Source organism: Agelaius tricolor, unplaced genomic scaffold (assembly GCF_023055355.1).
Source record: "Agelaius tricolor isolate 1412-34295 unplaced genomic scaffold, bAgeTri1.0.p SCAF_1, whole genome shotgun sequence".
Classification (NCBI taxonomy): Eukaryota; Metazoa; Chordata; class Aves; order Passeriformes; family Icteridae; genus Agelaius; species Agelaius tricolor.
In genome coordinates this window covers 72391168-72412984 of record NW_027269261.1, presented here as the reverse complement: position 1 = coordinate 72412984, position 21817 = coordinate 72391168, and the positions used below count along the sequence as shown (strand labels likewise).

Below are 21817 nucleotides of genomic sequence, written 5' to 3'. Positions count from 1 at the left end.
GGAGCTACATCTCCACCTCTTCTCCTCCCACATTGCTGTTCCCTCCTTTTCTTGCATCAATTCTGGCACTTATCTGATTTCCTGCTGGCAACAAACAAGTCCCAAGGGGAGTAAAAGAAAGCAGTTTTCTGCTGGTTTAACAGCCAGGAATGTGCATGGAAGCAGTAAAACTGCCTTGTTTGGCAGCAGAAAATTCTTGGCTTGGCTTCCCTCTGGTGAAGCTTCATCCCAAACTCCCCAGGCAGCTCAGGAAGAGCAGTGGGATTTCTGGGAGTGTCTGCAGCAAGGAATTGCAGCTCCTCACCTGCTCTGCTGACCAAGAGGGATACCTGCTCCCTGGAGGGGAAGCCAGCCTGCCTCTCCCAGGCAATGCCAGGCTTTCAGCCAGCCCGAGGCACAGCCTGCCCAGCTCCCTGTCCAGAACATTCACCAGAGTGACCAGGGGGTGCCTGGAACCTTGGAAACTCAGGGCACAGCAACAGAGAGATGCCTACACTGACTGTGGTGCCCTCTGGGCTAAATCCTGCTCTCTGAGCTGAGGAAGCAGCTGCCAGGGTAAAACAACCTGGAGAGTTTATAAACAGGAAATCCCAGTCTCTGAAGTTGTGTTTAAAATTATACTTTCCAAATATACCTGCAAAAGGAGCATTTTCTCCTACTAACATAACTACTCCTGCATGAAAAACTACTGAATTTCAAAGTGAAAAGTTGCTCTCTTCTGCAGGAGATTCAAAGCCCTGAAAAACATGGGGGCCAGGGGGAGAAAACCTTTCCAATTACTGACTCTTTTGGTATGAGCCCACTCAAGGGGAAGAGGGACAGTTTCTGAAGAAAGGAAATCCTCCAGTGAAAGACAGATGAACAACATATATCACTATTTCCCCAACAGACTTCCCCACTCAATGGACAGGGGGAAAAAAGCCATTAAAAGTGACAGCTCTGAAAAGACATCTCAACCCTCCAAGAGGAGCTCAGGCACTCATCTGGAAGGATGTAGCTACACCAGAGGCATTGGGTGACCAATGAAGACTATTTAGGGATAGAGAAGAGGTTTAGATTTGATATTAGGAAAAATTTCTTCATGGAAAGGGTTATAAAGCTGCCCAGGGAAGAGGTGGAGACCCCATCCCTGGAAGTATTGATATGGCACTTTAGGATGTGGTTTATTGGTGCTGTGTTAATGATTAGATTTGATGATTTTAAAGGTCTTTTTCAACCTTAATGACTCTATGATTCCATATAAACTGCTTTTTTAAAGGAAATATCTTGGTTTGTTTAGGGTTGGATTTTTTTTTTTTTGAAGGGGTTGTTTGTTTAACTCTGAAGCCAGCTGACATGGCTGGGAAAAGCAGGTAAAGGTTGGGGTCTTTTTCCTGCCTCCATTTTCCCAGCCATAGAAAGACCAGGAGTCCCCTTAAGGACCAAGGGCTGGCATTGGCACAGTCCCTTCAGGACAGCCAGGGAGCAGCTGATGACATCAGGGGACACCAGCACAGCCAGGTGCCAGCTCTGCAGCCACACACAAGGCCAACACTCCTGTCACTCCTGGAGCCACCAGCAGCCTCTGAAACCCACAAAAGGAACTAAAACAATAAATCTGCTACTGTGGAAAAGGCAGTTTCCATCAGGCCCTGGGAGAAATAATAAAAACTTCTAGCCAATTTCCCCTAATCAGTAAAAACAGAGGAAATTTATGAATCAATTTTCAAGAGGTAAAAAGCAAAATCAAGTCACTCCATCACAGCTGACACAATGCTCATTCCAAGCTATTCAGCTGGGAAAAAATATCCTCCCCAGATGGACAAAAAAACCACAACAGACAAACTAGATCCTTTTATGCGTCCCTTTAATAAAATACATTTGCATAGTTATCTTACAACTTTGTTCAAATCCAAAGGTGAACAATTGCCTCATGCTAAGCACAGCCTGCATTTGCACATCTCAGCAACCATCCCACAGTGACACTCAAGCTTGGGAAGGACAAGGAGGGGCTTTAAGGCAGCACACACCAGAACACAGCAGTTTTATGGGGTCATTACACTGAAGTAGCACAACCCTGCAGCAGCTTCCGCTGCAGGCCAAGGAGTGTTGGCATTCCTACCAGCAGACTTATTTACAGGTGTTCCAACCCTGCCCGGGAGAATCACACAGGGATACGATCTGACAAAGCTCTGAGATGGCAGAAATGTTCAGTGACCAGAGGGAGATGTTTCAGTTATTAGTGTGCAACTCTCTGATGGAGCTTTGTGCCTTATGCTCCTGACTGCACCATCAAGCACGTGGAGACAGAACTCTGGGTGCTCCAGCCCTCAGCACCGCGGGCTCCTCACACAGCCAGCCCTGCCTCTGGTCCCAGGGGTGGCACAAGGCCTTCCTGCATGGATCCAGCTCTGGAGCAGGAACTAAGCTTGTGTCAAACCGGGTTTCTGTAGTTTGTTAGTCCATTATGCAAACCAGACAGTTACAGAAGCAGCATTTTGGTACCTCTTCTTGTGCATTTACAGCACTGTTTGGTTCTCACCCTTGTGACACCAGGGCCCCTATTCTCTGCTGGCCCACAGGAAACAACATTTAGCAAGTACCACACTGCAGGCAACAGCAAACAGCGTATTTTGCTTTCCATGTTGGCTTCAGTTTTACTTTTTAACCTTGTGTGGCTCTCAGCAACATTTAGACTCTCAGCTCTTGCCTGGGAACCATGAGTTCAGCAAAGGACTCTGTTTTCCACCTTGCCCTTCGCTCCACAGCCAACATTTTTCACCCAGATTAGGGTGATTTTTCTTGACTGGCTGAGATGACCAGCTGAACTCAACTCTACGGTCTTTTATCAACAAAGGGGTGGATTGCACATAACTAGAGAAAAAGTTGCATTTTTAAAAGTAAAGTCTGATTTAAATGCAACTTCCAACAGCCACACTGCTTCATTGACACAGAATATTATTTTTAAATAATCTCGCTGTAAATACATCCTTGGCATTGCATGATCTGATGCGTGTATCCAACTCTTTCTGCACCACTGTGCAGGAGAGCAGAGCTCTCAGGCAACTGTGCTGGAGCTGTGCTACGCAGATTTCTGCAATACAGATGAATACTGAAGGCAGGGACTATGTCCCTCTCAGCATTATTAAGGTGTATTTTTTTATTATTATTATATTTATTATTACACTTAAGAGAATTTAGAGCATACTCAGGTGATACTGAAACATGAAAAGATAGCTGTGAAAGCACAAAATGCTTCACACTTCAATACTTTTCAGTTCAGACTTGGAGGCAGAGGTTTCAATAATTATCAGTGCTCATACCTACACAACAACACAGGGCTACTACTTGTGTGAAACTTTGCCAACAGTACTGTAATCTCTAAATGTATCAGTTAAAAAATTTAAAAATTAGTAAAATGCCACGTTGTTTTGGAAAATTCCTCAAATACCTCAGTGAGGATGGGAAGTTGTTTTTAATATTTCAAAGACAATTAGTAGTAATATAGTATTCAAGGAAAACTGACTCAACATTGATTGTCAGTGTGGCTCAATTCCCACAGATGAACAGTGCCTTTCTGCCTTTTAGAAATTACATAATTTAGAAGATCACCTAATTCTTAGACTACAGTACATGACTGCTTGATGCCACTGATGCAGCACAACACATTTCAGCCTGTATTAAACAGGATTTCCAAGACAGAATTCACAGAAGGCAATTCTGGGTGAGTAGTGTATTTTAGTAGAAACACTTAAAACGTGGTTTCAGAAGGAAATCAAGTCATTTGAAATACTCAAAGGATTATCTAGCACATTATTTGCCTACAACAACATGATTTCATTCTATAACAAAATACTGGTTCAGACAAAATACATCCAGAATAAAAACCCATTTGTAGTTTTCTGTAGGCACATGGCATATCCGTATTGCACAGAAGATACATCTCCGAACTAAAGGGCACATATACATTATTTGATCAAGGATATAAATACATAACGTGGGATTTTGGAGAAAGGCTTTTAAATCTCTGCAATTGGATTAACCTTTTCCTGATAGTACCTTCACAACATTCATCTATATATATATATGTCTATATAGTAAACAAGCAGTTTGTTTTGTAAACATTTCTGATTGCATAAGTGACCTTTGCTGTTTCATAACCAAGTTGAGGAAACCAACTAAATTAAATACTGTGTCTAGAGATCTCTCTTGTTGTTACAAGAGCACAGAACTATTTAATCAGAGAAGTAGTCTAGAATCAAATTAATCCTTTTATTTAAAGGGGAATCAAGCTTACAAGTTCGTCCTTCCCTCCAAACATTACAGTAAGACAAGGGCAGCTCATACTGCACTGCATTTCCAAGGCCAGGACTGTGGGCTGAGGAGCACAGCTCCATCCTAAACCCAAATGCTCTGCCCTCACTCCAGGTTCTCTTAGTGTCTCTCTCCTGGCAACACCTCCTCAGTGAGGTTACCTCTGCACTAGGCTGCTGCTCTGTTTACCAGGAGGAAGAGCAGCAGCTTTCAGACAGTACTTTAAACGTCACTGCAGGCCACAGCCAGAGACAAACAATTCAGTACCATGAACTATTTAATGAAAAGAAGGGGCAGGGGAAGGGCCTGGTCACACAGAGGCTGTGCAAGTACTTACTGCAGCAACTAAGCACATCTGCCAAAACTGAAAGCAAATATGAATGATCAGAATTTAAGGAAGGAGGCTGTTTAGGGATAGAATGGATTGAGCCAAAACAACCTGAATTCCTGCCATAGTACTACTGTGAAGGAAGAAAAACCATTAAAATATCCTCCACTCTACACCTAATAGTTCCCCTGTTAAAAAGGGTGTGAAAAGGCTGGATGGAGTGCACCAGATCTAACCCTTAGATCCTGTAGCATGTTTGTAATCACAGTGACTATCAGCAGCACACAGGTAGGGTTTGTATCTGGATGAGCCACAAAGGCCCCCAATTTTAAAAGCTCAGTATGTAAGAGATTAAAACAAGTCCATTAGAACAATAATCAATGAACATTTTAATTCTGCAAAATATGTACATAATAACATTAAAAGAACACAAGTGCCCATTCCAAACAGCTCAGATAAACTGTGCAAATAGTGGGTCTTTGTGTGTCTGCAATCCCACCATGCAAACAATACTTGATTATGCATGCTAATGACTACGATTATCAATCCCAAAGGAAATACTAAAGGAAACAAGAATGAACAGCAGTGAAAGCCACACAAAGACCCACTATCCTTTCTGCTTTTACAAATCCACTGAAACTGTAGATTAGAAGAAAACCCACGAAAACCTAATTTCTTGGTTGGATCTAACGTTCAAACGAAGCAAAAGGATTGTGTCAGACACGTGAGCAGGGCTGGCCACCCTGCCTCCACGCTAGTCAAACTTGGATAGTGGGTCTCTGAGGTGCTTTCACACTGGAAGACAACATTGGGTCCTAAAAAAAAAAAAAACAAAAAAAAAAGAAGGATAAAATGAACATAAATTTGAAGAGTGAAACATATGAATTCTACGGACAAAGACAGAACAACACCAAAAAGGTCAGAAAGGAATGATGAACATTCAACTTTCTGGGAACAGACATCACAAGCTTCCACCCTTGCAGTTTCATACTTATAAACACACAAATTTAACTACTTATGACCAGCCATGGCTGACTCTGAAAATCCCTGCAGCTCATTCATTTGAACAAAAAGTTTCTTCCTAAGGAAAACTTCTGTCATGTAGACTTCAACACAAGGTCAAGCCCTAAGGGTTTTTTTAAAGGCAATGGCAAATTCCCTGGAATCTCAACAAAACCAGAATCTCTCTTGAGAAACTTCTACAGGGACATTAGAAAACCAGATAAAAAGTAAACTTGTAACAAAAAATCTCATTGGAATTTATTAATATCAGCACATACAAATTAACCTGTTCAATTCTGTTTGAGCCTGAAAGAAATTAAAACCTTGCCTCTAGTCTTATGTGTCCATGGAACAGGAGGTACCACATCCCTCAGACCCCAAGGGCTACATGGTCTGAAGAGGGACACACCTTGTGGGCAATCCAGAGACTATTCCAGACCCCAGGATTACAACCTGGAAGTGTTATCAAGCCCGACTGACATTCACCAAATAGTTTTAGAAACACAAAGTCACTATATCACTATGAAGTAAGGGACTGATTTCATATTTGATCTTTGCTGTAAGAGGTAAAATTCTGGAGCTGTTGAGTAAAATCAGAATAAATAATTAATCCTCATGCATTAATATCAATGTGGAACTGCAACAGGCAACACCTCAAAGCCACTGCTACCATGAACTGCTACTCCACAAAGAGAAGTTACTTGGCAAGAGCTAGAGAACTTCCAAATGTGCTGTCCATACAGACACAGAAATGCACCAGCCATGAGCACCTTAGTTCAGAAGTCATTTTTTCACTATGAACACCCCTGAAAGTGAGTCAGCTTCATCCACCTGACAGTGGGGACAGGAATTACTGAAGATCTTTTGTGCATGGAAATCAACTTCTGGATATACAGATCCTTGTTGCAGGACTTGCCTCATGTCTCCGACATGTCACATCCATAAGTAAGGTTTGGGGAAGACAAAAATGAGGTAGGTCTAGAGATATTGCTACAAACAACAGCCTGGAGCTCAGGGTGAGCACCTGAAGGAGCAACTCTGATGTGTGAGGATTGAAGCAGTGCTGGGCTATGGAAAGCACAAAGAGTGAAAAGGAAACAGTCACTACACATAGATTAGAGCAGAAAGAACTGGCACAACATTCAGCTCTGAGAATCTCATGGGATGAGATACTTCAGGATGAACCAAAAGCCCCTCTGCACATGGAGCACAGGCTGAGCTGTCCAGCTTTGAGCAAGAACATCTCTGAGGGATGAACTGATCTCTAACACCAGAAGACATTGAGCAACCAAGTATGCAGACACAGCTGGAGCAGCTGTTTTCCCTCCTTACACTTCTCTCCTGCCTACCCCACCTTAAATATCCCTTGGGAGGAATGGGAAGAGAACTTGGTAGATGTGTCTTTGTCAGACCCTGGTAACACAGCAAAGACCTGACTCTTGACATTTAATGGTTGAGATTTACCTGAGGGGAGAAAATCTCAACTAAAGAAAACAAAATGACACACTTCACACTGGTTCCATGGATTACAAACTTGAAAAGGTACCTCATTGAAAAAGCCAACAAATAATAAGAGAACAAGTTTCCAAGTGCAAAGCAGATGAAGACTGGCCAAAATAAAATTATCCCCAGACCAGGGCACTGGGAAGAACTGTGAAGTGGTGAGAGCACCATGCCTACTGCCCCTTACATACACTTTGGAAAGGATGGAAAGAGAACCTGGCACTAGAGAGGTACTAGCAACACACAAGATCTGATCCTGCATGGTTATGCAAACACTCAAAGATTTATTTTAAATCTATTTTGAAACCTGCTGAGTATATTTATTATTTATGATGGCTTTTGTGCAAACATTAGAAAAAAGGCTATTAAAACTGTAATTAAAACAGGAGCAAGTCTAACCACCACCACAGTCACCAGGAACACTACTTAACTGTCCTGTGTTCTGCAATCACCCCATGTTTAAGAGACAAACAAACCTACAACACCCTGAAGTCATTTTGTTTTCCTTTCCTTGCAGGGTCCTATGCCAGGATGTACAGCTACACCAAGAGGAAAAGTGATTTTGTTCTGTTCACAGAGCTATGTCAGCAACTTAAGAGAAGGGACATCTCACTGACCCCAGTTCCTCTTTGCTGGGGAAGTTTGCCATTACAGCTACAACTAATAACTCCCAGAAAAGACTCCAGATACAAAGGTCTTTAAATCTGGGGGAAAACCCACAATTTTCCTGAACTACAAACCTATCTGAGTAAATCAAATTTGCCTGTTTCCTTTCCAATACCATCATACTTGTTCTAGGAAAAACAGTAGGAAAAACTGCTATTATTCAACAGAGACATTATAATACTCAGATCAGCAGTTCTTTGAAATGCAACAATGCATTTTTAAAATTATATTCTCTCATATCTCAAAGCTGTTCTGTTGAGGGCCACAGCAACATTTCTGTGGGACAATTCCTTAGTGATTTCACAAGAATACTCGTGATAGTTTCTCTACTCTGTTTAAACAAGAGGCAAAAATATTGTAAGGAAACCCAAGGAAGTTTGGAAGTTCATTCAGGACACATTTAACATTCCTCTGGTTACAGAGGAGAGCTACAGAGCAGTGGCTTACTGCTCACACAACTGACCAGCAGCAGCAGCAACCCAGCTGAAATCTGGGAAATGGTATTTGAACAGAGCTCCTGAGCTGTGCTGGGTTTGTGCAGGCTCTGGGCTTGAGTCAGGATTTTTCCTTAAGTTTCCAAATGCCTATATCACAACAGAGTGGCAAATCCCAGCACAAAACTAGTGTGGAACTTAGCTTATTTGAAATCCTGAGAGAATCTGAAAAAATGAGAATAAATTCAACATTCTCTTTGTTCACCAGTAGGTGGATTTTGTAGAACTGCTTCATAGAGTAGTGATTAGAGAAAAGTTTAATGGCCAGGTACAGATGACCTGATGCACATCTACCTTTGTCAAAAGCCTGTTTGATGTGGATGGAAATACTCTTATTTCACATCACTGAAATCTGAGGGAAAACTTAATGATGTACCAGCAAACAATGAGAAAAAATTATTATCCAGAAAATTTCCAATTACAGCATGGTCTTATCATGGCTTTTGCTGAAAATCAGTGGTTTATGTGATGACCTTGCATTTGTCATATTCAACAACATAACTTGAAATAACACACCTGGTGTGGCAAGCTGCTACCTCTATAATTTTTGAAAATTCCTAAGTTTTAATACTCAGCCAGAATCTTAATTTTATAGCCCACCTGGTATAGTCTATACTGTTTCTTTAAAAGTGAGATTTGCAAACAAATTAAAGCTTTCAAAGGACCATTTTAATGATTTAGCTATGTCTCATCAAAGAATGTTAAATTCAATCTAAATCCAGAAGTTTCTGACATCCCAACCACATTGGCCAGAGACATTAAAAAAAAAAGCCAGAACAATATGTTATCAAAAATATGAGCTCAGAAGTAATTTAGCTAAAAAGAAAACCTCAAGAATGGTGCACACTCTCTTTTGCCCAGGAACCATAACAAGTTACCCAGGGAAAATATTTTTACTTTCCAACCCAAGCTGTACCTTCATTATGAGTTTGTGAATTTTTCTGTAAGAACATGACTATGAGATCAAATCTGAAGTGCAGACTGATCCTACAGTAGCTACAGGCTAACAAGAGTGAGGCTCAGCCAGATTTCCAGATGGGTGTTTTTATCCCAAGAGAACTCCAAACACTGTCTGGAGGAAAACAGCAAGTGAAGGGACAAGGTCTGTTGTGTCAAAGCAGCAACTCTGGCATCATGGTGTGCTCCCAAACCCACTGGGCTGATGTAAAAGTTGGTTTAATCACAGGATGAAAAGCTGACAGAGTAAAAATTGTGCTAAATTTCTCTGGGAGGAGAATTTTCTCTGGGGACAGGGGGCAAAAACCAGGGTGTGTGTAGGGGGCACCAGAAACCTTTACTGTGTTTATGTGCTAAAAATGCAGAGAAGATGCTGACTGTCAGGTGTACAGTTTGGGATCCAGTTCTCAGCCTGCTGCTGGTAATTTTCACCTCAGCCTATGTCCTGACATATATCTTGTTTCTCAGGACTGGATGACAGCTGGAATGCTGGGAGCCAGGAGAAGGACAGACCACGTGCTAATGCCAAAATCTCTTTCCTATCCTTTTTATGGGTATTTTTACTTAACTGATATATGTGTTAAAATTACTACAGCACTTTTCCTTATTTTACAAAACTTGAGCAAGTTCTGTAATTGCAGTGTGTCTGCACTGCTTCCCAGTCCATGTTAATTACCAGAATCTTGTTGGAAGGAGAACTCCTACCCACTCCAGTATTTTTAGCTCACCCTACAGCATTCTTGCTATCCTACACTGGCTGGTTGGTTATGTGCTGGTTGCTTGTAGGTTAACTGGAAAAGGGTTTAAAGCACCTTGTACTATAAAAAAGAATTTAAAGAAGGAGTACTTGAAGTAGTAATCAATTCAGCTGATGCCTGGAACACCGAATTCCAAACACAAAGTAGGAGAACAGCAATGCACCTTTGAAATGAAGAAACAAAATTAATCAAAAATAGAGGTTGCTTACACTGCTGACTTGGATCGGAATCTGTGGTCATCTTCACATAGTTTGAGGGGAAGAGACCTGTCACTCCATTGATTTCTCCTTGCCACCAGTCAGCATCATCCTTGTTCAGCACATTAATCAGCTGCCCCTTGGAGAAACTGAGCTCATCCTCATTGTTGGCCGTGTAATCATACATGGCTATCACCTGGCACACTGGGAAGGAAAGAAGAGCAGAATGGAGTTATACCAGTGTTAAAACTGTTTTCCCAGTGTTTTACAAAACCACAGGAAAGAAACAACCATCTCACATGCACTGTTGCATGAGAAATATGCCACATGATTTTATCTTGGTAGAGAACTGCCTTCCCTTTTCTTTTACTTGTTTAAAACTGACCCAGCCAGTAATTCTTACTTCCACTTTATATATCTGTGAACTTCTATAATGAATGGACTGCATCTACTGGCCTTCCAAACACTTTAAAGTGTAATCAAGTATCCTCCTCTCTTTTACTGGCTGAAAAGAGAGTGAGTTTGATTATCTTACTGCAGACACTTGTGGGGAAAATGTGGCAGAGGAAGAGGAAACATGCATTAGCTAATCATGAGTTGCTGTTTTAGTCACAGGGAAGTATTGTCCAGTAAAACCCAGGAAATTGTTGTATAAGCAACTCTTAGCTGTGGAGAACAGCATAATTTAAGCACATAGAAGCAAAAAATCTCATTTTCTGTGAAATAGCCTCATTTGTACCCAACCATTCAAATGGAAAAACCTAGAAATAACCTGAAAATTTGCTTAGTCTCCCTCTTTGTAAGAAGCAGTGCATGTAATTCCATGTGGTTTGCCAATGTTTGCTAGCTTTAAGATTTTTGCTAGCACTTGGAAACATAGGGTTTCCAAAAAAGATTATGGCTCTTCAGAGCAATCATCAAAATTTAAAAGCCCAGAAGATGGATGCCTGACCCTCACAGATACATGGACATTTGAAATAGTTACATAAAATTCTAAATTAAATACAAAATCTCTTTTTTTCACCTGAGGGAGCAGCTGATGTGGTTCTTTCACTGCTTGGACCCAGCAGCTTCACATGGCTGGCAGGGAACCATCCCTTCTGTCTCTTTTTCCCTCTTGCCTGTAAATGTTCATAATGGTTATTACACAACTGAAAAACTGAATAGTCCATAGACTGGAAAAAAAATGCAACATATATGTCACAGATTTTTCCCAACAGAAGACAAGAAGTCAGGCTTCTAAACAGCTACTGAATGAATCTCAAAAGACAAAAATCTGACTAAAGCATAAAACAATGTAATTCAGATAAAGCTGCACCCTAATATGTTCATCCAAAATTTTTAAGTGAGATTTCAGAGCACAACTCAAATGTAGGGGTGAAAATTTGTTCTATGAATATTCCACCTATGCATCATATCCAGAGTTTCTAATGAGGTCAAAGGCACTTTAACAGGACATTCTTCTTAAATTTAGGTGGGGAAAGGAGAGAAGTGGGAACAGAACTTTTGCATTAAAGAAGCTTCCAACTCCAGCTTCCAAACCCACCTGTTCCTTCATTAGAATAACTTCACAGTTTAATGTTTCACCAATTAAATCCTAACCAATTAAGTAACTGTCAACTCATCTCTTCCTCCTCCCGCCTGTTAATCGACAGTTTTACTATTCTATGTGACCAAGAAAATTGACTCTAAAAAAACCATAAAACCCCCAGCAACCCAAAGTTTAAAAAAGCCAACCAACCAATCTAACAAACAAAAAAAATCCACCATACAGTTTCTCTTCCCCTTTGGTTTATACAGGATAACTTTCTGACCAGCTTTTCTATAACTCTATACTTAGTTGTTTTTTTGAATTAAACCTGAGAGCACCTCCTTGCCATTCATGAAGGTACAATTATCCCTCCTTGAATCACTTACCTGCAACTCTCCTTGCCACCATCCACTGGCATTTTTCTTCAGAATAAGTATCAGCTGTCCTGGAGCAAGACTGAGCTGTTCAGTTCCTGATGCAGCATAGGCAGTAGTAACCTGAGCGATTTCTGGAAAGAAAGCAGTAATTGCACTTGTTAGTTTAGGCCTAAGGTTGAGCATAGGCCTTCCCATAGTTAGGCCTATGCTCAACCTGAATTACTTATAACCTTCCTATTTTAGAACCTGCAGTAAGAGCTGGATCCACAGAAATATTCTGATACACAACTTGCAGCTAAGAACATCAGCCACCATTAAACACTGCAATGAACCTAAATACTCAGAGTTACTTAAGAAACAGTCTTAAATGTTAAAAGGTTGTCAGACACTTACCGGGTTTCTTATTTATTGTTCCAGTTTTGCCAGCATAGCTAGAAGCCTACAAAGACAGAACAACAATCACCTTTAATGTGCAATAAAACCAGTACAGTTTACACTAAAAGCACATGGAGATTTTAACTTTAAACCCATATTTAACAGATCACCATCCTGTACAGAGAGAGAGGCAGTGTGACACTGGCTACAGCTCTGATTTAGCACTCAAGCTACTAAGGATTTTCTTTCCTGTCAAGCATATTAACCTATGCTCAAAATCCCTGTGTGGGAGCTGGGTGCCAACAGAATAAAATGGAGAGAAGACACATTGAGGATTGTTAATTCTCAGATTCTGAACTCACATCTGGATCTTTTGGTCTGACGTAATTGGAGGGGAAGATTCCAGTTCTGGTATCGATGCTCCCGGTCCACCACTCCCCTTCCTTCTGGGTCACCAGGATCTCCTCCCCTTCCAGGAACGTCAGGTCTCCGGGCTCAGAGCTCGAGTAGGGATACAGGGCAATGTACTCTGTGCAGGGAGCACACAGGGGAGAGCACAGCTTCAGAGGGGCACAGAGGTGCAGATAAAGGGTATCAGCATTCTCCAGTGTGTGCCCAACAGGGATCATAACAGTGTGCTCATAACAGGGATCACACCTTCACAAGTCTGTGAACTGACCTGTCCACCTGCTTGGCTGAACTCACATTTATTCCTACAGGTACACAACTTTGTAATGAAAAAACACAGCTGCAATTACAATATAATCAGGGAAGCATGGAGATACACTAGACATTTTTAACAGTAATACTTGTTTTCTCTGCTCCTTACTGACTGCAAGAGAACGATCCACATTCAGGAGTTTAAAAATTTTTTCTCATGACTTTACAGAACAGCATAACACAGTAGAGAGCAGCAGGAAGAGAACTCTGCTTATGGGTTTTCAGACATATATTCAGGCTCGAGCAGAAGTCTTAATAAGAGAACCTAGGCCTATGCTCAACCTGAATTACTTATAACCTTCCTATTTTAGAACCTATTTTAGTACTTTTGTATCAATAGCTGAACATTTGCACTGTCTGTTTTGGACAAGCATTCAAAGTGCTGCTCAGAAACTCCTCACAAACTGAGCTTCATTTACAAGTCATTGAGCAGAACCAGACTGTAGCATTAGTTGGCATTTTTCATGCTCTCTTACCCTCTCCTGCTGTGTAATTCTGGGTATAAGGCCTTTTGTTTACAGCTGCATAAATAGCTTCTGGTCTGCAGAAAGAAGGGAAAAAAAAGCTTTGTGTTACCAAGAGACTGATCAAGAGCAAATCTCTCAATTCACATGAGACCAAGATCACTTTGGTTATATCAGAGATGGTACTGACTCTGAATTAACTACAAAGACTTTCCTATCAAACAGTGCCAAGTATTACTGATATATAATCTATTTATGGCACCCAAGAGCACACCACTTAAAAATATAATGTGATAAAAGCGAAGAAATACATTCACAAATTATGTTATTCAAAAGAAGTAAATTAAAGATTTTGACTAAATTCTCTTATTCTAAAGAATTTCTAAGAAGTTTTAGCAAAATACATGAGCAGAACAATTTACACACCATGGTGCAGCCATCCCAGCAGTAACCAGACTTTACCTGAACGGGTACCCTGGAGCATTAGAACAGGCATAATAATCTTTTCAAGTGAAGAAAACCACACTACTGCTCTGTGCAGAGCTTACAATTAGTTTTGGGTCACTTAAAAATTGGCACCTTTAGAGGCAGAATGCAACTGCACTGCAAGAGAGGAGACCTGGTAATGAACAAAAAGTCTGGCACTTGATGAATAATCAAACACCACTGATGCTTCACAGCACTCAGCCAGCAAGACTGTCTGTAGTTACACAGCAGTGAGCCCAACATTACTTGGCTTGCCAGAATGAAATAATAAAAGACTAAAATGACACAGTGTAAATTCTAAATGGCATTTATGTTCTGCACACTAAATCACTGCAAGAATTTTGCATTCTAAACCACCTCTTTTTGCAAATTGATGAATAAAACAACAAAAGTCACACTTACTCCTCTTTCTTGGTTTCACTCCCAGGTAAGAGCTTGACATAGGACTTTGGAAACCAACCCCTTCCTCCATGTACCTCTCCAAACCACCAGTTCTCCTGCTGCTCCAGGACAGTGATGATGTCATTCTTTGAAAAATTCAAGTGGTTATCTTTTTTTGCAGTCCAAGAACAAAGTGCTTGTGCTTTTAGGTTCTCTACAGGCTGCCCCTGTAAGACAGAAGTGATGCTGATTGACCACACTGCCCCAGCTGTTAAAAACACTGGTGTATCTTTTATTGAAGGTTAAGCAACTTCATTCCTAAGTGATGGCTGAATAACTTTGTTTACATCAATGCAGTTTCTTATTTGTTAGAAATATCTTTTGTGTCTAATTGTAGGTGAAAATTATTTTAGAATTATGGAAGATGAGTGCTCTTGCTCAGTGGTCCCTGGAAATATTTGGAATTATATCAATGCACACTAGTAGAATATTTAGATGAGCTTCTTAATCCTCCAGCCCATTCAGTGCACCCAGCACTAGCAAAGTTGTGTGATGTTCTGGTTTTCCTTTAAATCATTTTCATTAAGATGAATCTGAAATACATCAAGTTCTGCACAAGGTACCTGTCCATGAACAGGTGAAACAGATCCAGGGGACACAGTACGAGTAAAAGCTGATTTCTGCTGCCAGGCTGTGTTAACATTCAGGCTGGAAAAGGGGATGTTTTGGTAATCAGATTCTTCTGCAGATTTACTTGGTGAAAGTGGTCTGCAAATTGAACACAAGGCATAGTTATCAAATTACAACTTTTATTTACACAGTACCTCAAGCAGAGAACTTTTTTTCCAACATCTATAAAACTGATATTCTATACAATTCAAAGCAGATTATCAAATACTTAAATTTTCCAAGCCAAGACATTTAAGAAGGTTCTTCAGTAAGTTTTCTGTCTTTGTATTTTAAAACCAAGTGAAACTATAGAGCACATTATGTGCCAGCTAAATTTAGAAAAAGCAATTTAAACACAAACATAACAACAACTCACTCTGAAGCAGCTGAGGTAGTAGATAAAGATACTGTAGGAGGAAGTAAGGCTTTCTTAGGAGATAAAGCTTTTTCTCCTTCTGGTATTTTTTCTACATAATTGCACGGAAACCAACCAAAATGTCCTTGAAAACTCCCATAAAGCCAACCAGGCTCTCCCACAGTTTTTTCATCAACCTACAGACAGGAGGAGAAACACAAAGGAAAGAGAATTAGCAGCATGGAACAAGCAGGGTACCTGCTGTGTCAGCACTTGCTGGCACACCTGAACAGGGGCAGTGCCCACACCAGGATCAGCAGTTTCACTCTGCCCTGGCAGATCTGAGCTGATTTTGCCCTGTGATGATGCAGCTGCACTGGTTTCAGACACAGGTGCAGACAGACTCAGGGACTCTGCACTGCTTCAGCCAGGCCCCAGACGTGCACATGGGGGTCATGCAGTGCCTCTGAGCCACCCTGTCCTGCCAAAAATGCCAGTGCATTGTGCTGGATTCTGCTGAATGTGCCGCCAAGAGGAAGGGGCTGGTGAGCCCAGCAGAGCAGGAAACAACTGCTGCTGTTCTGCTCACAGATATAATTAACTCTGTCAGCTGACTGCTTCCAAAAATTCTGTTATTTACTGTGTGATTAAGTATAGAGCTTTCTTAAACATTCACTGCAATCCTGAAGCTTCCATTATGCTGCAAATTAGCCAGTTAGTGAAAATTGGCTAAAAATTAGCAGCCCATCAAACATTATCAGCTGGTTAGCTTAGCTGGGGTTTGGGATGCCAGAGGAGGACGAGGTGGCAGCTGTTAGCCTATTTCTGAAATCAGTTATCAGCAGTTCAATGATACAATTACAGCTGAGAGGGAAGTCAAAGCAAAACCTACTTCTCTTGTTCCCTCTTCCATGGCTCATCGGTATGAAAATGCAAATAAATGCTTTAACACTGTCAAACTGAAAGCTAATTTAGTCAAGTGTTTTAGTATTTTGTACCACATTGCTTTATAAATTCTTCCTTATCACCTACTTGTATTACTTACAGTCTGAATGAGGAGCAACCACACATACTTATACATTAGAAACTGTATTAGCACAGTTGTAATCAGTTTTCACCCATTCACCTGCAGGCAAAGATTTTCAAACAAGTGCTAATAACTAATATACATGAAATAACACAGACTTCAACTGAGAAGCCACAAGGCATTTCCAATCTTATGGTCCTGCTGTAATATTATAGACAGCAAATTCCAAAAAGTGCTGCAATAAATGGACACAGAACAAATTACTCCAAGTGTCTGCCTGAGGGAGGATTGATAAAGGGAACACTCAGAGAATCACAGATTCACAGGATGGTTTGGGTTGAAGGGGATCTTAAAGATCACCTGGTTCCACACCCTCTGCCAAGGGCAGGGACACTTTCCACTAGACCAGGTTGCTCAGACAGGCAGAAATGTCTGTTAAGAATACACTGGAAACAGCATTAAGATTCAAAAGAACCTCTCACATCTACTTGTTATATAACTAATTTGATTTTAATTCAAATGCCATCAATGAATAATTCATGTGTCTATTAACTATACTCATATTTCAAGCAAACACTCAGAAGTCAACTTGTACATGTGCAATGAGCTGCAACAACTACATTGTTTCTGATCTACTAATTTTAGAAAGTTTATGTCTAGCATTCACTGTTCTTATATTTAAAGAGATTGTCAAAATATCTGGGATATGTAAAACTCAGAGAAATATTTTGGCTGAACTGATCTTAATTTCACCTGTTTAGAAAAACATAAAGCAGCAATCCAGTTTAAATTTTGAGTAAACCTTACAATATATCAAACACAAGGCTTTTGACCCTTAAGACTTTGTGCATCTCAAGGCTAGAGAAAAAGGTTAATTTTTGCAAGTTAAATGTGAATAGCCAATCTTACCTGAATTACATCTCCAGTATTAAAGCTCATCTCATCGTGGTTCCTTGCCTCAAATGGATACAGAGCTCTGTAATTTACCAAGGCAACGGAATTCCTCGACTCTGCAGCACCAGCTGCCTTGCCTGGAAGGTAAGAAAACCAGTTACCACTCTGACACAGCTGAGACAAGCACTCAGCTGGAGCCCCATCACTCCAAGCAACTGGTAGGAATATCAGTTCTTGCCCCAGACACAGCACAGGTATCAGAGGAGATCACCAGGGCATCAATTTAACACACCCATCATGGAAATGTAACTGAGACAACAAAACGCATTGACTTCTGCAGGGGAAAAATCACAAAAACACAGAATGGGTTGGGCTGGAAGGGACCTTAAAGGTCATCTAGTTTCAGCCTCCTGCCATGGCCAGGGACACCTGCTAGACATTGTTAAAATGAAATTTTTATGTTCTCCTCTTTCCTTGCCATGCTGCTCTGGCTAAGCCAGTGCTTTAATAAAACCTCATTTAACGCACTATAATGTTCCAAGTTGAAAAGATCCCACTGTTGAAACAAGAAGTGCTCAGCAGCATGTTGTGAAGATTTTATTTAGAAACCTATAATAGCAAAATATCACGATTTCTATTTTCTTTGCATCTCCATTCTCCAAGTCAGTGACTGATGTTGCAAACAGGGAATGTCTTACAAGGTATAGCTGAGGTGTGCAAATATCTTTCAGCCTTGTTCTAATTTGATCCTTGCTGAACTCAGTGAGAAAAGTGGCTAATAAAAACTGACAAGAACTAATGAAGGATGAAATCAAACATGCCCTTAGTGAAAATACTGTTAAAGCACTATTTTTCCAAGTCCCACAACTAGTTAGGTCTAGTCATTCAGGTTTTTGGGGTTTTTTCATTTAAGGCATTGAGTAATGCAAAAATAAACTACATTTCACTGTTATGAAATCAGTTGTCTGAGCATTACCTGCCCATCTCTCGTCAATGAACAAACCCCCTCCATATTAGCATTCTGTTTGAATGAAAGAAAGTGCAAGCCCTAGGAAAAACCTAAAATATTACTGTTCCCAGCAACTGCTATTTGTTGACCATGATCAGTGGAAGATTTGTCATCAGAATCATAGGTGCTGAAAACTGACAGAAGTAACTTCAGTTTATAGGATCATTTGTAACTGACAAAGACAGGATTCTTCTTAATTGGGTTCTTTTTAATTGTAATTTAGGCAAGAAGTCTGCCATAGGGTCACATCAATAATAGTACACCTGAAGAGTGAAAGAACACTCAGAGAAGTAAAAGTCCAAAAGTCTAATGATTTTGAGATTACCTTCATTTTTCCAGGGTGGCTTAAGATTTTTCCCCTCTGTTGGCTTCAACAGATCTGCAAACTTGTCATTTATATTTATTTTAGAAGTGTGTTTCTCCGCCTCTTGAGAGTTGGTTGCTTCTTTTATCTTTTTTATCTCCTCGTTCTGCTTGCGCCTCTCCTCAGCTTCTTTTGCTATTTGTTCTTGTTTTCTTTTATCTTCTTCCAGTTGCCTCTGCCTTTGTTGTTCCACCTCCCTCGAGATCGTGGCTTGTCTATTTTTCTCCTCCTCTGCAAGAAGGTGTTGTTTGTTTTCCCTTTCCCTCATCATGGCAGCTGCTTCTTCAGCTTTCAGCTTTTCTTGGACTTTTTCCTGCATTCGTTCTTCCTCCAGTCGTTTCTTTTTCTCTTCCTCTTCCCTTCGGATATTTTCCTGCCATCGGTTCTCCTTCTCCCTTTTTGCCTTCCTAGAAGAGATGAGAGAGGTAAGAGAATGAGAGAGGTAAGAGAACATCCACATAAAAATGAATGAGACTGTGTTCCTACAGTAATCAGTGACACTTGTCAGCAAAACTGAGTTTATGACATTGATCACTTGCTCTCAGGGTCATCAGCTCTGCCACAGACCATGGCTTAACATGAATGCTAGAGTGCTTCACATAAAAATAACAAATTGATTAAGATCCAATAATTTTAGTCCATCACCTGAGCAGTGCCTTCACAAGCACTTCTGCCCACCTGCATCCTGATGAGCAAGAACTGATCTGATAATTGAACCAAGCTGGATTTAAGCTCTCCAGCAAGGCAGTATCCAAATCTTCTGACTGGAAACAATGACTTCCACAGAGATTAATTCCACTCAGGTACATAGATAAAAATAGCCTTTGCATACTGATCTTGTCAGCTTGGTATTTTTGCCTTCAGCACTTGTAATCTATCCAATGTGCTTATCCCTGCCAGGACCACACTGCAGCAGACATGATCTGGAAACCTGACTGTACTCTCTGTAACTATTCAGATGTTATCCTATGCCTCAGCTGTCTAAAGAAGTTAGTATCCAATTCAACACAATATTTTAGCTGTCAAGACCTTTTTTCTGAAGAGAAAGGACCTAACCCTTTGGGCCATCTTCTTAAAAATGTCTAGATGAGACCTTTTCATCCATTTCCTGTGGGACATCCACTCCTCTGATGGGCATTTTAGCGTTTCCAAGCATGTGGCAGGATGCAGTAGGAGCTGTGCAGGGATGCTGTTACTCCATCACACAGCTGTGTCCAACCAAAAAATTAACAGGCCATCACCACACATATGGCACATGGCTTTCTTAGACTGTCACAATGTTATGAAACTTCATCTCGAGCAGAAAAATGCTGTGATAAGCAAAGCCCATGAATCACCCACACTACAAGGTCACTAGCTCTGCTTCTTCAATCAAATCAAATATAAACCATTGAAAATCTCAAATTCAAACCCTCTTACACAAGTTGTACTCGACATAAAATGCTTCCTCTAAGGCAACATAGGATGTATTTTTTACATTAAAAACATAGATCTTATCTTAAAAGCCACAACAGCATTATTTTGTTCTAAGCACTGCCACACTGACACCCTCAGCCATGATTACCTTGCAGCCTCATCTTCCAGTCGTTTCTTCTGTGCCAGCTCAGCTCTTCTTTTTTGTACCTCTCTTATTTTGTCCTGTTTGATCCTGTGGAGCTGCTCCAAGGCTAATTGCTGTGTGCTGTAACTTTCCCTCAGGTCCTAGGGAGGGAACAGTGGAATACATAAAAGGGAATAAAGCCATCCAGGTATTTAATGCTTTTTCAACCAAGTTTTAATACAAATGGCAAAAATAGTATTAAGTTATTAATAGTCCTTGGAGGTCACTGCAAAGGAAGTCAAATCATTGGAAGTATAAAAGGACATGGCAGGTTTGCAAAGTCAGTGATGTAATTTGGGCTTTCAAAGAGCCCTTCCAGTCCTACACCTGCTGGAAATGCCAAATACAACAGAGGAGAGGGGAAGATGCAGAATTGAATGTTCAAACACAACATTTCTGAAGGCAGTGAATTGTATTTTAAGTAACTACAAGGAGGCAGATTTCAGCTGAAAGCCAACACTGTACCATAACCTGAGAAAGCATCCTGCAGTAGGGTGCTCACCCTTGATGCTTCCTGAGTGATCAGTCCCATGTTTAAACTGAAAACTTCAGAAATATACCCAGCAGTCTTACCACTGTGGGAAACCACAGCTTAAAGGCACTAACTCTGACTGGACTTTTCCTGTACTTGTAACCTTCTCAGTTTTAGTCTTTTTCTTTCTAAACACATCCTTCAATTCCTATCCCACCTCCCTCTGATAACCATCTTTTTTTCCAAACAAAAAATCAGAATGTATCTTTTTGATAATTAAATTTACAGACTGAAAAAGATCAACAATAATAGAATTACTTTCGCCTGTACTTCACCTTGTTGCAAAACATCTCTAAGATAGTTCAGTCTTTTTACTTAGGAAAATCCTGCTGATATACAACAGGTACAACAGCAATGCAACAGGTAAACTCTGATTTTTTGTATCTGATCTCATAAATACAAATAAAGCAATTAAGAATGAAGCATTCCCACTACAATATGCAACTCTACCAAGAATCACGTTGCCTAAGGCATATGGTACAATTTAGATTGCTGTGTCATTGGAAGTCTCTGTAGCAACAATCTAAATCAAGCAATTGACTACAATTTTTTCCCAAATATATTCAGCTGGGAACATTTTTCCTTCTTACTTTGCCCAGAATTTCAGGAACACTATGGAAGTGAACTTACATGAGAAAAATTCTCTACCTTTAAGGACAGAAAAACCCTCAAGCAAAGGAAAACGAAAAGCTCAGTTAGGTAATTCTGTTGGGTTTTTTGCTTCATACATTATTCTAAAAGTATTTCTGACCTCAGCAGACAAAAGTAATGTTGAAAGACAGCAAGTAGTTTTTAGTACTGGGTTAATCTGGAGGTTTGACAGCACTGTGTTTGC

The 21817-nt window shown here is 40.5% G+C and overlaps 2 protein-coding genes across 10 annotated transcripts in view; one reads left to right on the top strand and one right to left on the bottom strand.

Moving 5' to 3' along the window:
* ITSN2 (intersectin 2) overlaps positions 1-21817 on the bottom strand; it is an 80726-nt gene that overhangs the window by 11105 nt on the left and 47804 nt on the right. For 8 of the 9 annotated variants that reach the window (XM_071439680.1, XM_071439665.1, XM_071439718.1 and 5 more), the window contains 12 exons: positions 20415-20551; positions 18812-19257; positions 17493-17614; positions 15578-15753; positions 15156-15300; positions 14554-14759; positions 13678-13742; positions 12844-13010; positions 12500-12545; positions 12116-12237; positions 11223-11319; positions 10211-10402 (listed from right to left, as the gene is read on the bottom strand). In XM_071439680.1, the coding sequence (XP_071295781.1) occupies positions 10211-10402; positions 11223-11319; positions 12116-12237; positions 12500-12545; positions 12844-13010; positions 13678-13742; positions 14554-14759; positions 15156-15300; positions 15578-15753; positions 17493-17614; positions 18812-19257; positions 20415-20551 (1921 nt within the window). Of the gene's footprint in view, positions 1-1829; positions 5437-10210; positions 10403-11222; positions 11320-12115; positions 12238-12499; positions 12546-12843; positions 13011-13677; positions 13743-14553; positions 14760-15155; positions 15301-15577; positions 15754-17492; positions 17615-18811; positions 19258-20414; positions 20552-21817 lie in introns of those variants that run through there. The other variant, XM_071439739.1, reaches the window with a different exon arrangement.
* Positions 1-21817, top strand: part of FAM228B (family with sequence similarity 228 member B) — a 50712-nt gene that overhangs the window by 21015 nt on the left and 7880 nt on the right. The window lies entirely within an intron of this gene.